Source organism: Ziziphus jujuba, chromosome 10 (genome assembly GCF_031755915.1).
Source record: "Ziziphus jujuba cultivar Dongzao chromosome 10, ASM3175591v1".
Classification (NCBI taxonomy): Eukaryota; Viridiplantae; Streptophyta; class Magnoliopsida; order Rosales; family Rhamnaceae; genus Ziziphus; species Ziziphus jujuba.
Window position 1 is genome coordinate 21,101,753 of NC_083388.1, and position 16,408 is coordinate 21,118,160.

The following is a 16,408-nucleotide window of genomic DNA, read 5'->3' on the forward strand; positions in this document are numbered from 1 at the left end:
TTTATAGCATATTTAGACTATACTGTGATAGTTACGCTAATATTATTATTTTGTACATTGCAAGATGTAATAGAAATTGATTTAGGTATAACCTAATACATTTCTATTAAATCTTACAATTTATCTTAGGAAGATAGCAATGATGCTAAGATAGATTCATCTATGACACAAGTATTTTATGACAACTTTTTGTTTAACGAAAGTAAAATAGTAATTATGAGTTTTTATGATTGTACTTATATTTCCTATGATCATTTTTTATTTTTTGTGTTTCTTTTAGTTAATATATAAATCCATGAATAAATTAAATTTCATGACAATGGACTAGAATCAAAATAAATTGTTTATGTTTTCATTAGTTTTAAAATTAATTTATTCTCACTAAATATCTAAAACATCTCAATATTGATTGGTGTATAAAAAACAAATAAAATTGAAAGGATGAAGCTAGAATCTATTTATGAACAATAATGGTTTTTGCTTTTTCAAATTTTCTGCTTTTCTAGATTTTCTGTTCATCTAAGAGTTGGTGATGCAACCTTGGTGCCTTTATCTAGAAAGTAATTCATTCTCAAAAGAGCGTGTCCATACCTAAAGATAAAAGACCTGTTTTAAGTATTCAAGTGGTGGAGGCTGATACATCGGACACCCATACATCGGATATTTTATATCGGACACCCATGTCTCGGACACAACTTAGCTCGGACAGACATCAGTTAGCTCGGCCAGACACAACTTAGCTTGGATAGACATAACTTAGCTCGGACAGACATCAGTTAGCTCGGCCAGACACAACTTAGCTCGGCCAGACATCAGTTAGCTCGGCCAGACACAACTTAGCTCGGCCAGACACAACTTAGCTCGGCCAGACATCAGTTAGCTCGGCCAGACATAACTTACTTAGCTCGGCCAGACATCAGTTAGCTCGGCCAGACAGAACTTAGCTCGGCCAGACATAAGTTAGCTCGGCCAGACAGAAGTTAGCTCGGCCAGACATCAGTTAGCTCGGCCAGACACAACTTAGCGCTTTCTTTAAAAAGTAACAAGTTTTTACGTCTATAGAAGAAAAACAAACAAAGTAAAAAATAATTCCTCTTTCTAAGATTCGAACATAAGACCTCATGGGGCTCACAATGCTTAAGAAATCAACACAATCAACAAGGCTTAAGCATAAGTTGCAATAAAATTGCAATGACATTATTCTTATGCACTTTACAACATTAAAAAACATGGACATATCGACCCAAGGACGGCTTGGGGGAATCACCCTCTGCAAGAGCCATGATGCCCCATGTCGAAATTCGAATTCTAAAATCCTGAACATGTCCCAATTTTAAAAAAGAAAAAATGGAATTTCCCCCAAATGGATGGAAATCCCTTGTTGGGCACTTAAAAGTGGTTTTTTTTGAAAATCGGGCTGACGGTCGGATCAAAAGTTATGCCCTTTCAAAGTTTTTCGATCGTTTTACGCATTATTTTCTTGCCCGCCCCATTCCTTGTGTTCCTCTTTTCTGCCATTCCATCACTTTGGCTTGTGTCTCTTCAAGAGACGATCGAATCGAATGGTCGTAAGCCAAAAACGGCCAGACACAACTTAGCTCGGCCACACATAAGTTAGCTCGGCCAGACACAACTTAGCTCGGCCAGACATCAGTTAGCTCAGCCAGACACAACTTAGCTCGGCCAGACATAACTTAGCTCGGCCAGACATCAGTTAGCTCGGCTAGACACAACTTAGCTCGGCCAGACATAAGTTAGCTCGGCCAGACATTAGTTAGCTCGGCCAGACACAACTTAGCTCGGCCAGACATAAGTTAGCTCGGCAGTTAGCTCGGCCAGACACAACTTAGCTCGGCCAGACATCAGTTAGCTCGGCCAGACACAACTTAGCTCTGCCAGACACAACTTAGATCGGCCAGACATCAGTTAGCTCAGCCAGACACAACTTAGCTCAGCCAGACATCAGTTAGCTCGGCCAGACACAACTTAGATCGGCCAGACACAACTTAGCTCGGCCAGACACAACTTAGCTCGGCCAAACATCAGTTAGCTCGGCCAGACAGAAGTTAGCTCGGCCAGACATCAGTTAGCTCGGCCAGACATCAGTTAGCTCGGCCAGACATAACTTAGTGCGGCTAGACATAAGTTAGCTCCGCCAGACACAACTTAGATCGGCCAGACATCAGTTAGCTCGGCCAGACACAACTTAGCTCGACCAGACATCAGTTAGCTCGGCTAGACATCAGTTAGCTCGGCCAGACATCAGTTAACTCGGCCAGACACAACTTAGCTCGACCGGACATAAGTTAGCTCGGCCAGACATCAGTTAGTTTTGATCCAATATGTATCAAAAAATAAATGTAAAATGAAGAAATAATTTATGTTTTGATGTGTATATAAATATGTGCATACAATATATATATATATATATATATATATGATTTTCAAAGTAAATTAAAAAAATAAATATTTTTGTTGAATATTTTATCATATGTGAGATGTAGTAAATTTTTTCACTTTAAATATTAAATAAATTTCTGTTAAATGGACTTGACTTTTTTGTTAATAAACAATGGATTGGACTTACTCCAACTATTGTTTTGCATTAGCCTTTTATCTTTTATCTATTACGTTAATTAAAATCCTTGAATGTTCCATCACATATTTGATCTTGGAGGAAGTTGTATCTTGGAGGAAGTTGGTCTATTAGAATCTGATAATAGTTTTGAGTTATGCTTGGAGGAAGCATCTTTGTACCAAATGCCTTATAGTTTATGAACGTTGTTTGCTACTTTATTAGTATATTGTAGTCCAAGTAATCCGAGAGATTTATGGATTAAATATGAGAAAGCATTATCTGATGATTTTAAATATTTAAATTATAGTGATAGAGTTAAAAGATCAAAAGTTTTAGGACATATTAACATTATCCTGGAATCAATGGGAAAAACTTTAGCTGATTATGATCTTTTGGAATTTGACATTGATGACAATGATATTCATGATAATAATAGAGAAATTAGTGAGGAATTATCGATTGTTATAAATGATGATGATATTGCATGTGCACAATCTTTAAATATTGAACAAAAATATGCATACGATCAAATATTAGATAAAGTGTTCTCTAAAGTACCTGGTTTGTTTTTCATTGATGGCCCTGGTGGAAGTGGAAAAACTTTCTTATATAAAACAATTCTTGCTGTTGTTAGATCAAAATGTTTAATTGCCCTTGCTACAGCATCTTCAGGAGTTGCAGCTTCCATTTTACCTGGTGGAAGAACAGCTCATTCCAGGTTTAAAATACCTTTAGTGATGGAAGAACATAATACATGTCATGTTAGTAAACAATCAGGATTAGCGAAACTTATGAAAGATGCAAGTTTAATAGTATGGGATGAAGCTCCGATGGTAAAAAAGGAAGCAATTGAATCATTAGATAAGATGTTACAAGATATAAATGAATGTGATTTGTTATTTGGTGGTAAAGTAGTTGTTTTTTGTGGGGATTTTAGACAAGTTCTTCCTGTAGTTCCAAAAGGTACTAGAGAAGAAGTTATAAATTCATCTTTAGTTAATTCATATTTATGGCCAAAATTACATAAAATAAAATTAAGTCAAAATATGCGAGCTCAATTTGATCCTTTATTTAGTCAATATTTGTTACGCATTGGTGATGGAGTTGAAGAATATATTCATGATGATTATATTAAATTGCCATGTCAAATGATTGTTCCAAATGTTGATAAAGAAGATGCATTGGATAACTTAATTAAACATGTATTTCTTAAAATTGAAAAGTATGCTGAAAACTTAGATTTTATGATAAATAGAGCTATTTTAACACCTAAAAATGATTATGTGGATCAAATTAATAATGTCTTAATAAATAGATTTGTAGGTGATACAATAACATATTATAGTTATGATGAATGTTTAGATAAAAGTTAACAAGATATTCATGAAGATTTCTTGAATATGTTAGTGCCTAATGGATTTCCTCCACATGAATTAAGATTAAAAGTAAATTGTCCAGTTATACTATTAAGGAATATTAATCCTTCTGAAGGGCTATGCAATGGAACAAGATTAATTTGTCGTAGATTTGATCAAAATGTGATAGATGCTGAAATTAGTGTTGGAGAATATCGAGGAAAAAGAGTTTTCTTACCTAGAATTCCATTTATGCCAATAGAGAATGTAAAAGATGTCTTACATTTTAAACGTAAACAATTTCCAATACGATTATGTTTTGCAATGACAATTAATAAAGCTCAAGGCCAAACATTAGACTATGTTGGTGTATATTTACCGGAATCAGTTTTTTCTCATGGTCAGTTATATGTGGCTTTGTCTAGAGCAAAGATGGGACAATGTATAAAATTTTTGAATATTATGCCTTCAATAGATGAATTAGATTATACATTGACCAAAAATGTTGTATTTCATGAATTGTTGAGTTTAGTAAATTCTTCAAATAGGTAAGCTCAATGTATGTTACTTATATTATTGATGTTATTTTTATTTATTTATTTATTTTAAATTTTCTGGTCATTTTTTATATATTTGAAATCATGTTTTTGAACATATATGATTGTTTTGTTTTTTTAGGGATTGAGGTCAATTCCATTAGAATAGATATGATACACCGGATATTTTATGATGCGATTTGGATATTAAATTTATGAAAAACTTGGGATAAAATAATTAATTTCTTTATGTTTGTTAATAATTTAAGATTAAATCCTTCTAAACAAATTGAAAAATGTTAATTAAAAAAACTAATTTAACAATTTTTTTATTCAAACTTTTTCATATTACTTCAAAACTATTAAATATTTAAATTTTAATCCAAACATGTGCATCGGCACGTGGCCATAGTTAGTATATATATATATATATATATATGAAACTAAGAGAAAGTTTGTGATATGAAACTAAGAGAAAGTTTGTGTGGTTGGACAAATGACATTTGCCATGAAGCCGTGTGCCTTGGTGTGTGTGTGTTTTATGCTTCACGTGAGCATATACATTAAAAAGAAAAGAAAAACAAAGCATGAGAAACCGTGTACATGTATATATAAAAAAGAAGAAAGCATGAGGTACTTTGGCATACATAAAAGGTGCCACTGTGAAAGCAATCATGCTTTATATCCATACATATATATATAATCAAAAGGAGCATGTGTGGCCGGTAAGGACATGGGGCCACCTTTCTGACATATGTATAATGTAAAAGCCGTGTGTTATTGTATTAGTTTTTCCATGCTGCACATGTGCAAGCATATTAAAAAAAAAAAAAAAAAAAAAAAAAAGGAAAAAAAAGCATGAGAATGCTAGTGGGTTGGATAAAAGACATGTGGCTGCCTTGATAATGTGAACCTTTGAGCTACACGATGCTTTGATGCTTTATTGGGAGCATGTTTGAGTGGCCAGAAAATAGACAAGTGTATTTTGATCCCAGATATGCTAAGTGGAGCATTAAATAGGTTCAGGAAGAAACAATTACCAGATGACTGGAGAAAGTTCAGTGCACGGTAGAAGCTTTGCAAGGGACTGGGTATATATGTGGACATAGCAACCTGCAACCTGTAAGAAAAGGAAACCACAGAGCCGCGAGATCAGTTATATCCAATATTATTCGGGTGAGTTGCACACAAGCAGTAACCTTAAAGTCTGAAGGACACCATTTGGTTGCAAACATTCGAAAGAATCAATGACACAGAGGTTGAAATCACGGAAGAATATAAACCAGTGGACATGATCAGTGATTTCAACAAAAAATGGATTATAATTTGAACCAGAGTGATTTTTAGAGTCCCGTGGAATAAGCAAGCAAATATAGTAGAACTTAACTTTCTCTAAGATGGAGGACCTTACAACAAGATCCACGATGCGATTCCGCCGTCGGTGCTGTTGCAAAGGAAAAGGACAGTTGGCCTCAAAGCTGTTTTGGGAGCTATGCCAGCTTGAAAATATACCGTGTATGAACATGGTCGGGGGCTGAAGATTTTATTTATAAAAGAAATTAGGGTTAACGGAAGATTTGAAAAGGGAAACAGCTTTATTTTTTGCAAAAAAAACCTTTGGTGATATAAAAGGTAATTGTTCAAGGAAGATCTTTCCGATGGCAAGGAATTAGTTCAGTAGGAACGTTTATGGAATGATGCCAAATTATGTGAGTTTAGATGAGTACGTTTTTGAAAAGATTGGCAGCAAGGATTTATGCCAGAAATAGGTTTTTTTTTTTTTTTTTTTCTTTAAAATAAAATGATTGGGCACCAAATATATATATATATATATATATGGATGTAATCTCGAAAGATTTGGCGCAAGAATTGATTGGCAAAATTGGAGGCTTGGATATATATATCTATGGATGTAATCTCGAAAGATTTGGCGCAAGAATTGATTGGCAAAATTGGAGGCTTGGATATTTTCTTCCGGTTGTCTTTGGAAGTGATTAATATGAAGTATTCCGGGCAAAATGTATATATATATATATAGATATATATGTTTGGCCCGTTTATTTGAGCATCTGATGGGAGCAAAGGATTTCAAAAGGGGATGGAAGGAAAGGATTAAATATATATCAGATACTTTGATGAAGTGATTGCCACGGCATACTTGCATGTAGAGTCATATATCCACATGAGTTTTGGCCGCTGCTGGTTACGTGCATATAGAATGTTTTTTTGGCATCAAGGCATGAAGCTATCATAAGGCTATCATCCAAGATTGCAATTTTTACAACTGACTACAAATTTACAAAGTAAAAGGGCAATGTTTGGATCATAATATTAATTTTCTAAATTAATATTTTTATTTTGTTGAAATATTATTTTTGGAAAATCAATTAAATAATATTAATTTCATATTGATCGGAGATGATAGAGGGATAAAACTTGCATATGTATAAATTATGATTTTAAAGTTGATTTTTGAAAAGTTCCACATAAGAAGCGAAGCGAGTGAAGTAATTTAAAATTCTTTACATATATAAATTGAAGCTCCATTGATTTGGAAAAGGACCGTTATATATTTCTACAAACTATTACAAGAATATAAACTAATTAGTTTATTCTTTTTAGAATTTATTTTTCTAGTTTATTGTTTTTAGTTGAAAATTTATTTTTAAAAGCTTTTTATCTATTAAGATAATCAGATTTTGTAAGATTATTTTTGTTTTTCAATAATCAATATAATCGTCTGAGGAGTTTGATTCATTTGGCGTATATATTTTTTATTTTTATTTTTTTGAACTATTACAGTTTAAAGTGGCATGCACGTAAATTTAGAAAACAACATATTGTTGAAAATTTACCAACATTATTCCAACACAATCAAAGATGGGGTGTTAATTATGATACGCCATAATTTGCAGTCGCAGGAGAGGTATTATCGGCAACCTTAATTAACAAGATTTCGATCAGCAACTCCTCGTTCAGTCCGTCCATGTCGATGTTGTCCTCTAACCATCATTGAATTTAATTTGCAAACAGGAAGGATCGAAGGCGCATAAAAAGAAGAAAGTCATGCTTGCATGCTTTATATTAATAATGTTAATGTTAGAAATTGGCTATTTATGAAATGTAAGCTATTATCTATGCATATGAAGAGGCTAATATTTCTATTTATTATGCAATCTAAATTTATAATTCTCTATTTTTTTGAAAGAACATATATATAAATATATATATATATATATATTTAAAGAGCACTATTTTGAGGATCAACTAATTTATCAATATTTTAATACTAATTGGTTTGGCAATTGACAAATTTTATAATATAAAATACGAAGATATATAAATGAAATTACCCTAAACAAGCGGATGAATCATGAAACAAAAAAGAGAAAAAAAATGCTTTTCTATAGGTAGTATATAAAGAGTTGCTAATAATTTCGGTTATTTAATGTGTATGACATTAGCGATCATAATAATTTTCTATAAATTTATAGTGAACATAAATACATCAAATATGTAGCATATATGTAATAGGAAAATAAAATATTTTAAAATACAGTTTTATTATTTGTCATTATGTGACAATCACTAACATATGTAGCAAATTTTAATTAAAGACATTTAATTTATTATTTAAACATTATAACTTTAAAAGTGAATTATTTAGTAATAACTATGTAAATTGCTAGCATGTAAGCTTTACTAATAATTGTTTATAAATTGTAATAAATAAAAATCACTTTCAACACATAATTATTCTGACAAATAAAAAACAAGAATTGGGCATAATTCAGTAATTGTGGTATATGTGTCTTATTTGTTAACATGAGCAAAGCTAGTATAAGTGGATTTTTAACATGCCCATAACTAGTTTATAATAATATGTTTATCAATAAAATATTAACATATAAATATTTAATATAGATTTTATTACATTTATTTGGTATCCCTAATATTACTTCCTAATCTATTGCCATTACAATAAACTTCTTTCAAACAACACACATTTATTTTAGTTAATAAATCATCATCTTTTTTAACATCTTCACAGTAATACCACCCCACCCCCCACCACGCACCCCCCGGGGCTTTTGTTTTTTTTTGGGGATATTAGGGCTGGGTGATTTGAAGTTATTTCTTTATTTGAGAATTTTGCCATTAGACTTCTTGCATAACTTTTTTTTTTTTTAATTTATATTCGTTATTTTAAAAATAATGGTAAAATATAATTGTAGATTAATGAGAAATATTTACGTTAGTTCAGGGCTTAGGATGCTTAATAAGTAAAGTATACTGGAAAAAAAAAAAAGATATATATTTAATACACAAAATTTTTTGTATAAAAAGAAAGCTCAATTGTAAAAATTATAGTCCTTGCAAGGACAACTTGGTAGTAATGTTTGCACTTCTAGATATATCATAGTTTCTGTTTTCAAATCATCCAATTATAAAAACAATGTAAAAATTATAACTTTTTCACAAAGTTTTACAGGCAAGGTCCTAAACAACTATATGACAAAAACAGACCCGTAGACGTGCTTGTGTAACGTACGCATCTTACCCTAGTGGGGATTATAAAGTGTTTGAACAAATTGGGTATTTGACCCCATTAGATCTTTATATAAACGGGTTAAAGCCCATTCATAAATCCATCTATCCGTCAACCACACCCAAAAGTAGTCTTACATGCCTGAAAGGAGGCCCAAGTTCTAAGACGGATCATAATCGCCATCCAATATATGTTATAGATCGAATTTATACTAACCATGTTATATATGTAGCATTTACCAAAAAAAAATAAAAATAAAAAGTTATATATGTAGCATCACTTGTAAGAAGATCATTGGAGAATTGGACATGTTTTTATTAATTACAAATCATATGTATCCTCATCAATATTATGAAATTAGAAAGACAAATTCTCAGCATTTATCATATGATCCCAGGACATAAGTCTCTTTGTCATATGGGCTCCTAAATTTATGTCAATCTGAACAAGAACTTAAAAGGAATGAAAGAGCAGAATTAAATGTTTAAGAACCTAGTCAAAAAAAAAAAAAAAAAAAGGATGAAGGTGATGAGAGTAGAATGAAATTAATTGAATCCAAAAGAGTGTCAACTTGATCATTTAGATAATAATCCCAAATCTGAATTTGCATATGATAATAAAAGATAGTAATGGCAAAAAATTGTATTTTGTGAGGGATTAGCGTAGAGAAGTTATGGATCTGTTTGGTCATGTTTTTTATTTTTAATTTTTGAAATATTATTTTAAAAATAAAAAAAATTATCTTTATTTATTTTTTAAAAATAAAAATGTTTGATCAATAATGTTTGAAAATATTTTTCAAAATAAAAAAAATAAAAAATAAAAAATATTATTTTAATAATTTTTAAATTTTATTTTATTTTTATAATTAATGGCCATATAGATAATTTTTTATTTTAAAAATATTTTTCTGTTTTATAGAATAAAAAACTATTTTATAACTTGAATGGCCAAACATGTCCTATTTTATTTTATTTTAATTTTTTTGGGATCCATCATATCCAATTTTAGCCAAAAATCGAACTGAAATTTGCAAACCCATAAAAAGCAATGAAGAAAGCGACTGTAGAAACCAGTGAGAAATGGGAAACATAATTAGGTTAAGGGTGGGGAGAGAGACATGGACAGCCATCCAGGTCCATCAGAAATGACGGGTCGGTTAGAAAGGGGAAATATCAATGTTAAAGGGAAGGTGTCCATAAAACCAGCTATTGCCTACTGGGAGAAGAGGAGAGGTGGTTGACAGATGAAACAACAATTAAGCCCCTTTAAAACAATGTACCATCCAGTAACACGTAGTTAGGAAGCTGCAATCATCAATGGCGGTGTGACTGAACTTCACATGCCCATTCCTTTTGAACTACTATGTATTTATTTGACAGTTGACGTGACTATTGCTAGCTAATTTCTTCTACTTTTATTTATTTGTTTTTAGATTTCTATTAATCTCATCAATTTTTTTCCCATGTGATAAACTATGGAAGTCTGGACCCAATAACTTAATGTTTTATTAGCTAAGAGTACCATCTAACTTCATTTCCAAACTCACATTTTAAAATTGCTTGTTGTCAAACATTGGAATTGTCAAAAAAAGAAAAAAAATAAAATTTAGAAGAGTACCTAAAATTTCTCATTCTCTCCGAATTACTCCATTATATAACAATTATTATATCCACATCACAATCCAACTTCTACATACATGATTTTGATTCGCAATAAAATGGATGTAAAACTATAGCATATATAATTTTACTATTTATGATGAATAATATAATATTTTTTTCTAGACCAATGTAATAACTCAGTTGGTACGACACCACTGGTAAGGCTACTGATCGAATTTCGAATCTATTAGGAGGTAAAGAATGTATGGAGGAATAGCAAAAAAAATAAAATATAATATTTTTTTCTCACCATTGAAGATGGTAGCTTAATTTAAAAAAACCATTTACCTTTCACACATTTGTAAGGTATGGTACAGAGTTATATAATATTCTTTTCTCTTATTACAATTACTTATTTATTTATGAAGTAGTTGGTTTCAATTTGTGTAACAAGATGTGCCTGAGAAAGAAAAGGTGAGAAATAGATATTATATATATACTGGCATCCATTTTCATGCACTGCATAGTATATATAATTATAATAGATAATTTTAAAACAAATTATAATAATTAAGTATATTTGAAAATTTATTTTAAATTTTTATTATTAATAAATATATATATATTTTTTTCAATCTATACTATAAAAATTTGTTAAAAATTATAAATTTGACCTATATATATATAATAATATTTAATTATAAAATTTATATTCAAAAATATTTACTTATATAATTTTTTTCCATCTACATAATATTTAATTTTTTCTATTTATGAAATTTAAATTTATTTATATAATTTAATTTAAATTCTAAGGTATTTTTTATTGTTTATAAATAATTATTTTCTATAATGTAATTTAATTATTAATTATTATTATTATTATTATTTATTCTATAAACATATTTTTACTTTTTCAGTGAAATTATTTATAAAATTCAAATTAAAAAATATTTATATATTTAATTTTTTTCATCTATAAAATTCAAATTCAAATGTATTTTTTTAATTATTTGTAAATTTATTTTTCCTATATTAAATCCTTAAAATATAATTTAATTATATTTATTATTATTTTTATTATAATCTAATTAATAATAATTTGGATTTTAAAAAAAATATATATCTCTATATATATATATATACAATTTTACTACTATATGTATCATATTGTATATTATGATAAAAATTAGTATTAAATTATATATAATTTATAATATGTTATATATATTTTATTTTAATATTATATATAATTTGATTATAACATATATTTAATTTGGATGATAATATTTGTTATAATAAAATTATATATATATATATATATAATATTATAAATATATATTTTTTTATTTATTTAAAAATAAAAATTAATTTTATATATATTTGGATACAGTTAAATTTTTAATATTTTTTAATAAATTATCTAATATTATAATAATAATAATATATATTTTTAATAAAAAAATATTATACTTTTAAATCGTTGTTTCTTCTGGTACTATTAATATTTTTATATAATTATAAATAATAAAAAAATAATTTTTTACGTGGGGTTACTCTTTTATTTTTATATATTATATGTAGATATTTGATTAATGAGAAATAGATATTATAGATTAGACAGAGAGAAGCAAAGTAGCAAAATTGTGAGAGAGAGGTCGGTTCAAGTATTAAATGCCCCCACCAGCGCCTACCAGAACCCATTAATTGTGGAATGATGAAGATCATTATCTTGTACTGCATCTTTTCTTTCTCTCATATTGGATTCGTTTACAGATTCAAGCTCTCGAATGGGATAATAGCAGTGTCAAATTCACCGCAAAAGCTACATCTTTTATCCCCAAAAAAAAAAAAAAAAAAAAAAAAGGTAAAAGGACAAAAATTTGACACCCAAAAGCCAAAAAGTTTTCAGGCTCCTTTTGCATGGGAAACTAAAAAACTGAAAGAAGTCCTTCCCAGTCAAATTCACACAATACCCATTTCTGCATTTCTACTCTTTCACATATTTCTGTCCTCTTCTTCCTTCTTATAGAGAACCTGCAGAGCTAATTTTATTTTTTGGGTAGTTGGTTTTATTAGAATTAGTACCAGAAACCTTGGTAATTAAAAAAAAAAAAAAAAAAAAAAAACAATGGGGTACGGTGAGAAAGAGAATACAAGAAGCTCTGCTGCAAACAATACTATGATGGAGATAGAGGCAAGCAAACCAGCAGGAAATGGACTTGTTCCAACTGGGTTGAGTCCTCTCAGTGAGACTCTATGGAGGGAGAAGACTGATTTAGAATTTGTAGGAGATGTGTCTGCTAGGCTTACATGGAAGGATCTGACTGTGATGGTCACTCTCAGTAATGGAGAGCCCCAGAATGTTTTGGAGGGACTCACTGGTTACGCAGAGCCTGGAACTTTTACAGCTCTAATGGGTCCTTCTGGTTCAGGTAAATCAACTTTGCTTGATGCTCTGTCTAGTCGTTTGGCTGCAAACGCATTCCTCTCAGGAGCAATCCTCATCAATGGCCGTAAAAGGAAGCTCTCCTTTGGGACTGCAGTGAGTCTTTCATAACCCTCTAAACTGTTTCTTAATTTCTTGTTAAAGTGGGCACCCTTTTATTTCACTTTCAAAACTTGGGTTTTATGTTTGCTCTGTGTTTTCTCTTTGGTCCATGCGTAAATCTTCTATTTTTATATATTGATATCTACTTCTCTGATGTATATCTCAGGCCTATGTGACCCAAGATGACAACTTGATTGGAACACTGACTGTGAGAGAAACCATTTCCTATTCAGCTAGATTGCGTCTCCCTGATAAGATGCCATGGTCGGAAAAGCGTGCTCTGATTGAGAGTACCATAATAGAGATGGGTCTCCAGGATTGTGCTGACACAGTTATTGGCAATTGGCATTTGCGTGGTATCAGTGGGGGAGAGAAGAGAAGGGTTAGCATTGCTCTTGAAATCTTGATGAGACCAAGATTGCTTTTCCTTGATGAACCAACCAGTGGACTTGATAGGTAATAATGGTGTTTCTGAGATCTTTATATTCTATTTGGATCTATTTACAATCGAGACGTAGAGAAAACCTCTTTTTCTGCATGGTCTTAGAGTGGATATTTTAATTTACTGTCTTTTTGGGCATCTTAGATATTGTAATTTTTCTCTTTGTTGTTTTGAAAATATATGCTTATCTTTTACAGATATATATATATATATATTCCATGCTTTTGGATTGTAAATAATTATTGTTGTCCTCTACTGAACTAGTAAATTGTACAAAGTTCTGTCATAGAAGTTTTAACCAATTTGATTCTATGGCAGTGCTTCGGCTTTCTTTGTAACTCAGACATTACGTGGCCTATCAAGGGATGGAAGGACTGTTATAGCCTCGATTCATCAGCCTAGCAGTGAAGTCTTTGAACTATTTGATCAATTATACTTGCTTTCTGGTGGCAAAACTGTATATTTCGGTCAGGCTTCCGAGGCATACGAGGCAAGAAACTAAGAATTATCATTTTTTTCCTTGCAAGCATTTGATGAACTTAGTATAATGAAATTCTCATGTCGTCTAATTTATGCAGTTCTTTGCACAAGCTGGCTTTCCCTGCCCTGCTTTGAGGAACCCGTCTGATCATTTTCTTAGATGCATTAACTCTGACTTTGATAAAGTAAAGGCAACCTTGAAAGGGTCCATGAAACTCAGGGTATATGATTGGTTATAGTTTTTTTGTCCTTTTTGTCCTGATTTGCTGCTCCAATAGAATGGACATTTTGCAGCAATAGCTATTGGACAGTTGAAGTGGTTTAAACTTTTGCTTTGTGATTGTCAGTTTGAGGCAAGTGATGATCCTCTGGAGAAGATGACAACTGCTGAAGCTATAAGAACTCTCATTGATTACTATCGAACTTCTCAATACTGCTACACCGCTAGAGAAAAAGTCGAAGAGATATCTAAAGTTGTAAGTGTTTTTCTGTATATACTATCACTCTTTCAGCATTTTCTTTGAATCTGCTAATACTACGCATTAAGAGTGAGAGAGTTGAAATTGGAAGTTTATTTCTCATATGTTGCAGAAAGGAACTGTGCTGGATTCAGGAGGAAGTCAGGCTAGTTTCTTGATGCAGTCCTTTACATTGACCAAGCGATCGTTTGTAAACATGTCAAGGGACTTTGGGTACTACTGGCTCAGGCTTGTAATTTATATCGTAGTCACAATATGTATTGGAACCATCTACTTGAATGTCGGGACGAGCTACACTTCAATTCTGGTATAAATACATTTAACAATTTCTGCACTGCAAACTTTTCTAATGTCAGAATCATTCACGTACTGACAAGTTCTTTTCTTCCTGCTTTGTTATTGTTACGAGGACAGGCCAGAGGTTCATGTGCATCCTTTGTGTTCGGGTTTGTTACATTCATGTCGATTGGTGGATTTCCTTCATTTGTAGAGGACATGAAGGCAAGTCTTCTGATTATCCTACACATTAATACCCCTAAAACGTTTGCTTAAGTGGTTATCATAATTCCCTACCCTTTTTATTTTATTTTATTTTATATTTTTTTACAGGTTTTCCAGAGAGAAAGGCTGAATGGCCACTATGGTGTTACTTCATTCGTCATCAGCAACACACTCTCTGCAATGCCATTCTTAATATTGATCACCTTTCTGGCTGGAACTATCTGTTATTTCATGGTCCGCCTCCACCCGGGTTTTGAGCATTATATATTCTTTGTGTTGTGCCTTTATGCAAGTGTCACTGTGGTTGAGAGCTTGATGATGGCCATAGCCAGTGTTGTCCCTAACTTCTTAATGGGTATCATCATAGGGGCTGGAATTCAGGTATATTCCTTGCTTTCCAACTGAAATGCATGCCCCATTAAATATCAAAAAATAATATTCAAGTACTTTCTGATCATATTTGATTAGTAATTTTTGTTATTCTCCATGTGTTAGGGTATATTCATGCTGGTCTCTGGCTACTTCAGGCTCCCAAATGACATCCCAAAGCCTGTCTGGCGGTATCCAATGTCCTATATCAGTTTCCACTTCTGGGCTTTACAGGTAAAATACTAAAATCATCATTGAAGGTGTTGAAATGAAAGCTGTATGCATACATATGACCGAAGCTATAAATCTTGTTACACCTTCAGGGGCAATACCAGAATGACCTCAGGGGCTTGTTGTTCGACAGTCAAACTCCAGGCTTCAAGATACCCGGTGAATACATTCTTGAAAAGATCTTCCAGATTGATGTGCACAGATCAAAATGGATAGACCTCAGTGTTATCTTCAGCATGATTGTTGTCTACCGCATCATCTTTTTGATCATGATCAAGATCAATGAGGATGTGACTCCTTGGGTGAGAGGTTATGTAGCAAGGAGAAGAATGCAACAGAAGAATGTAAGCCAAAACAAGACAGTTGCTCCTGATGGTCTCACCCAGTCTCCTTCTTTGAGGGCCTATGTTGCAACTGGAACCAGTAAAAGATAGATGTGATTCACCACAAGGCAAGAATATATTTCAGCCAAACTATATACTTAAAAACACTCAAGTTTGAATAAAACTAGTTTAGAAAATGCTCTATGGAATAGAATTAAGTTTTTTTTTTTAAACTTTTTTTTTAGTTTGATTATATATAGTCAAAGAGTATCTGTTTTGGTTGCTTCATTTACCACAGAAATTGGGATTCACCAAAGGGTGAACAAATGTTTAATCAGTATGCTGGACTCCTTGTGATAATGTTAATGTCTAGCAGGAAATTCCCTCCGCAACATTTTCTATACATATGG

The 16,408-nt window shown here is 31.5% G+C and overlaps 1 protein-coding gene across 1 annotated transcript; it reads left to right on the forward strand.

Moving 5' to 3' along the window:
- The first annotated feature begins 12,454 nt into the window (after nucleotides 1-12,454).
- On the forward strand, nucleotides 12,455-16,386 carry LOC107411817 (ABC transporter G family member 11). Its single transcript, XM_016019485.4, has 10 exons — nucleotides 12,455-13,167; nucleotides 13,340-13,629; nucleotides 13,934-14,105; nucleotides 14,194-14,316; nucleotides 14,443-14,571; nucleotides 14,687-14,881; nucleotides 14,989-15,075; nucleotides 15,184-15,456; nucleotides 15,571-15,678; nucleotides 15,768-16,386. Exons 1-10 carry the CDS (start codon nucleotides 12,754-12,756, stop codon nucleotides 16,107-16,109), a joined length of 2,133 nt encoding a protein of 710 aa, XP_015874971.3. The 5' UTR covers nucleotides 12,455-12,753; the 3' UTR covers nucleotides 16,110-16,386.
- Nucleotides 16,387-16,408: the final 22 nt, after the last annotated feature.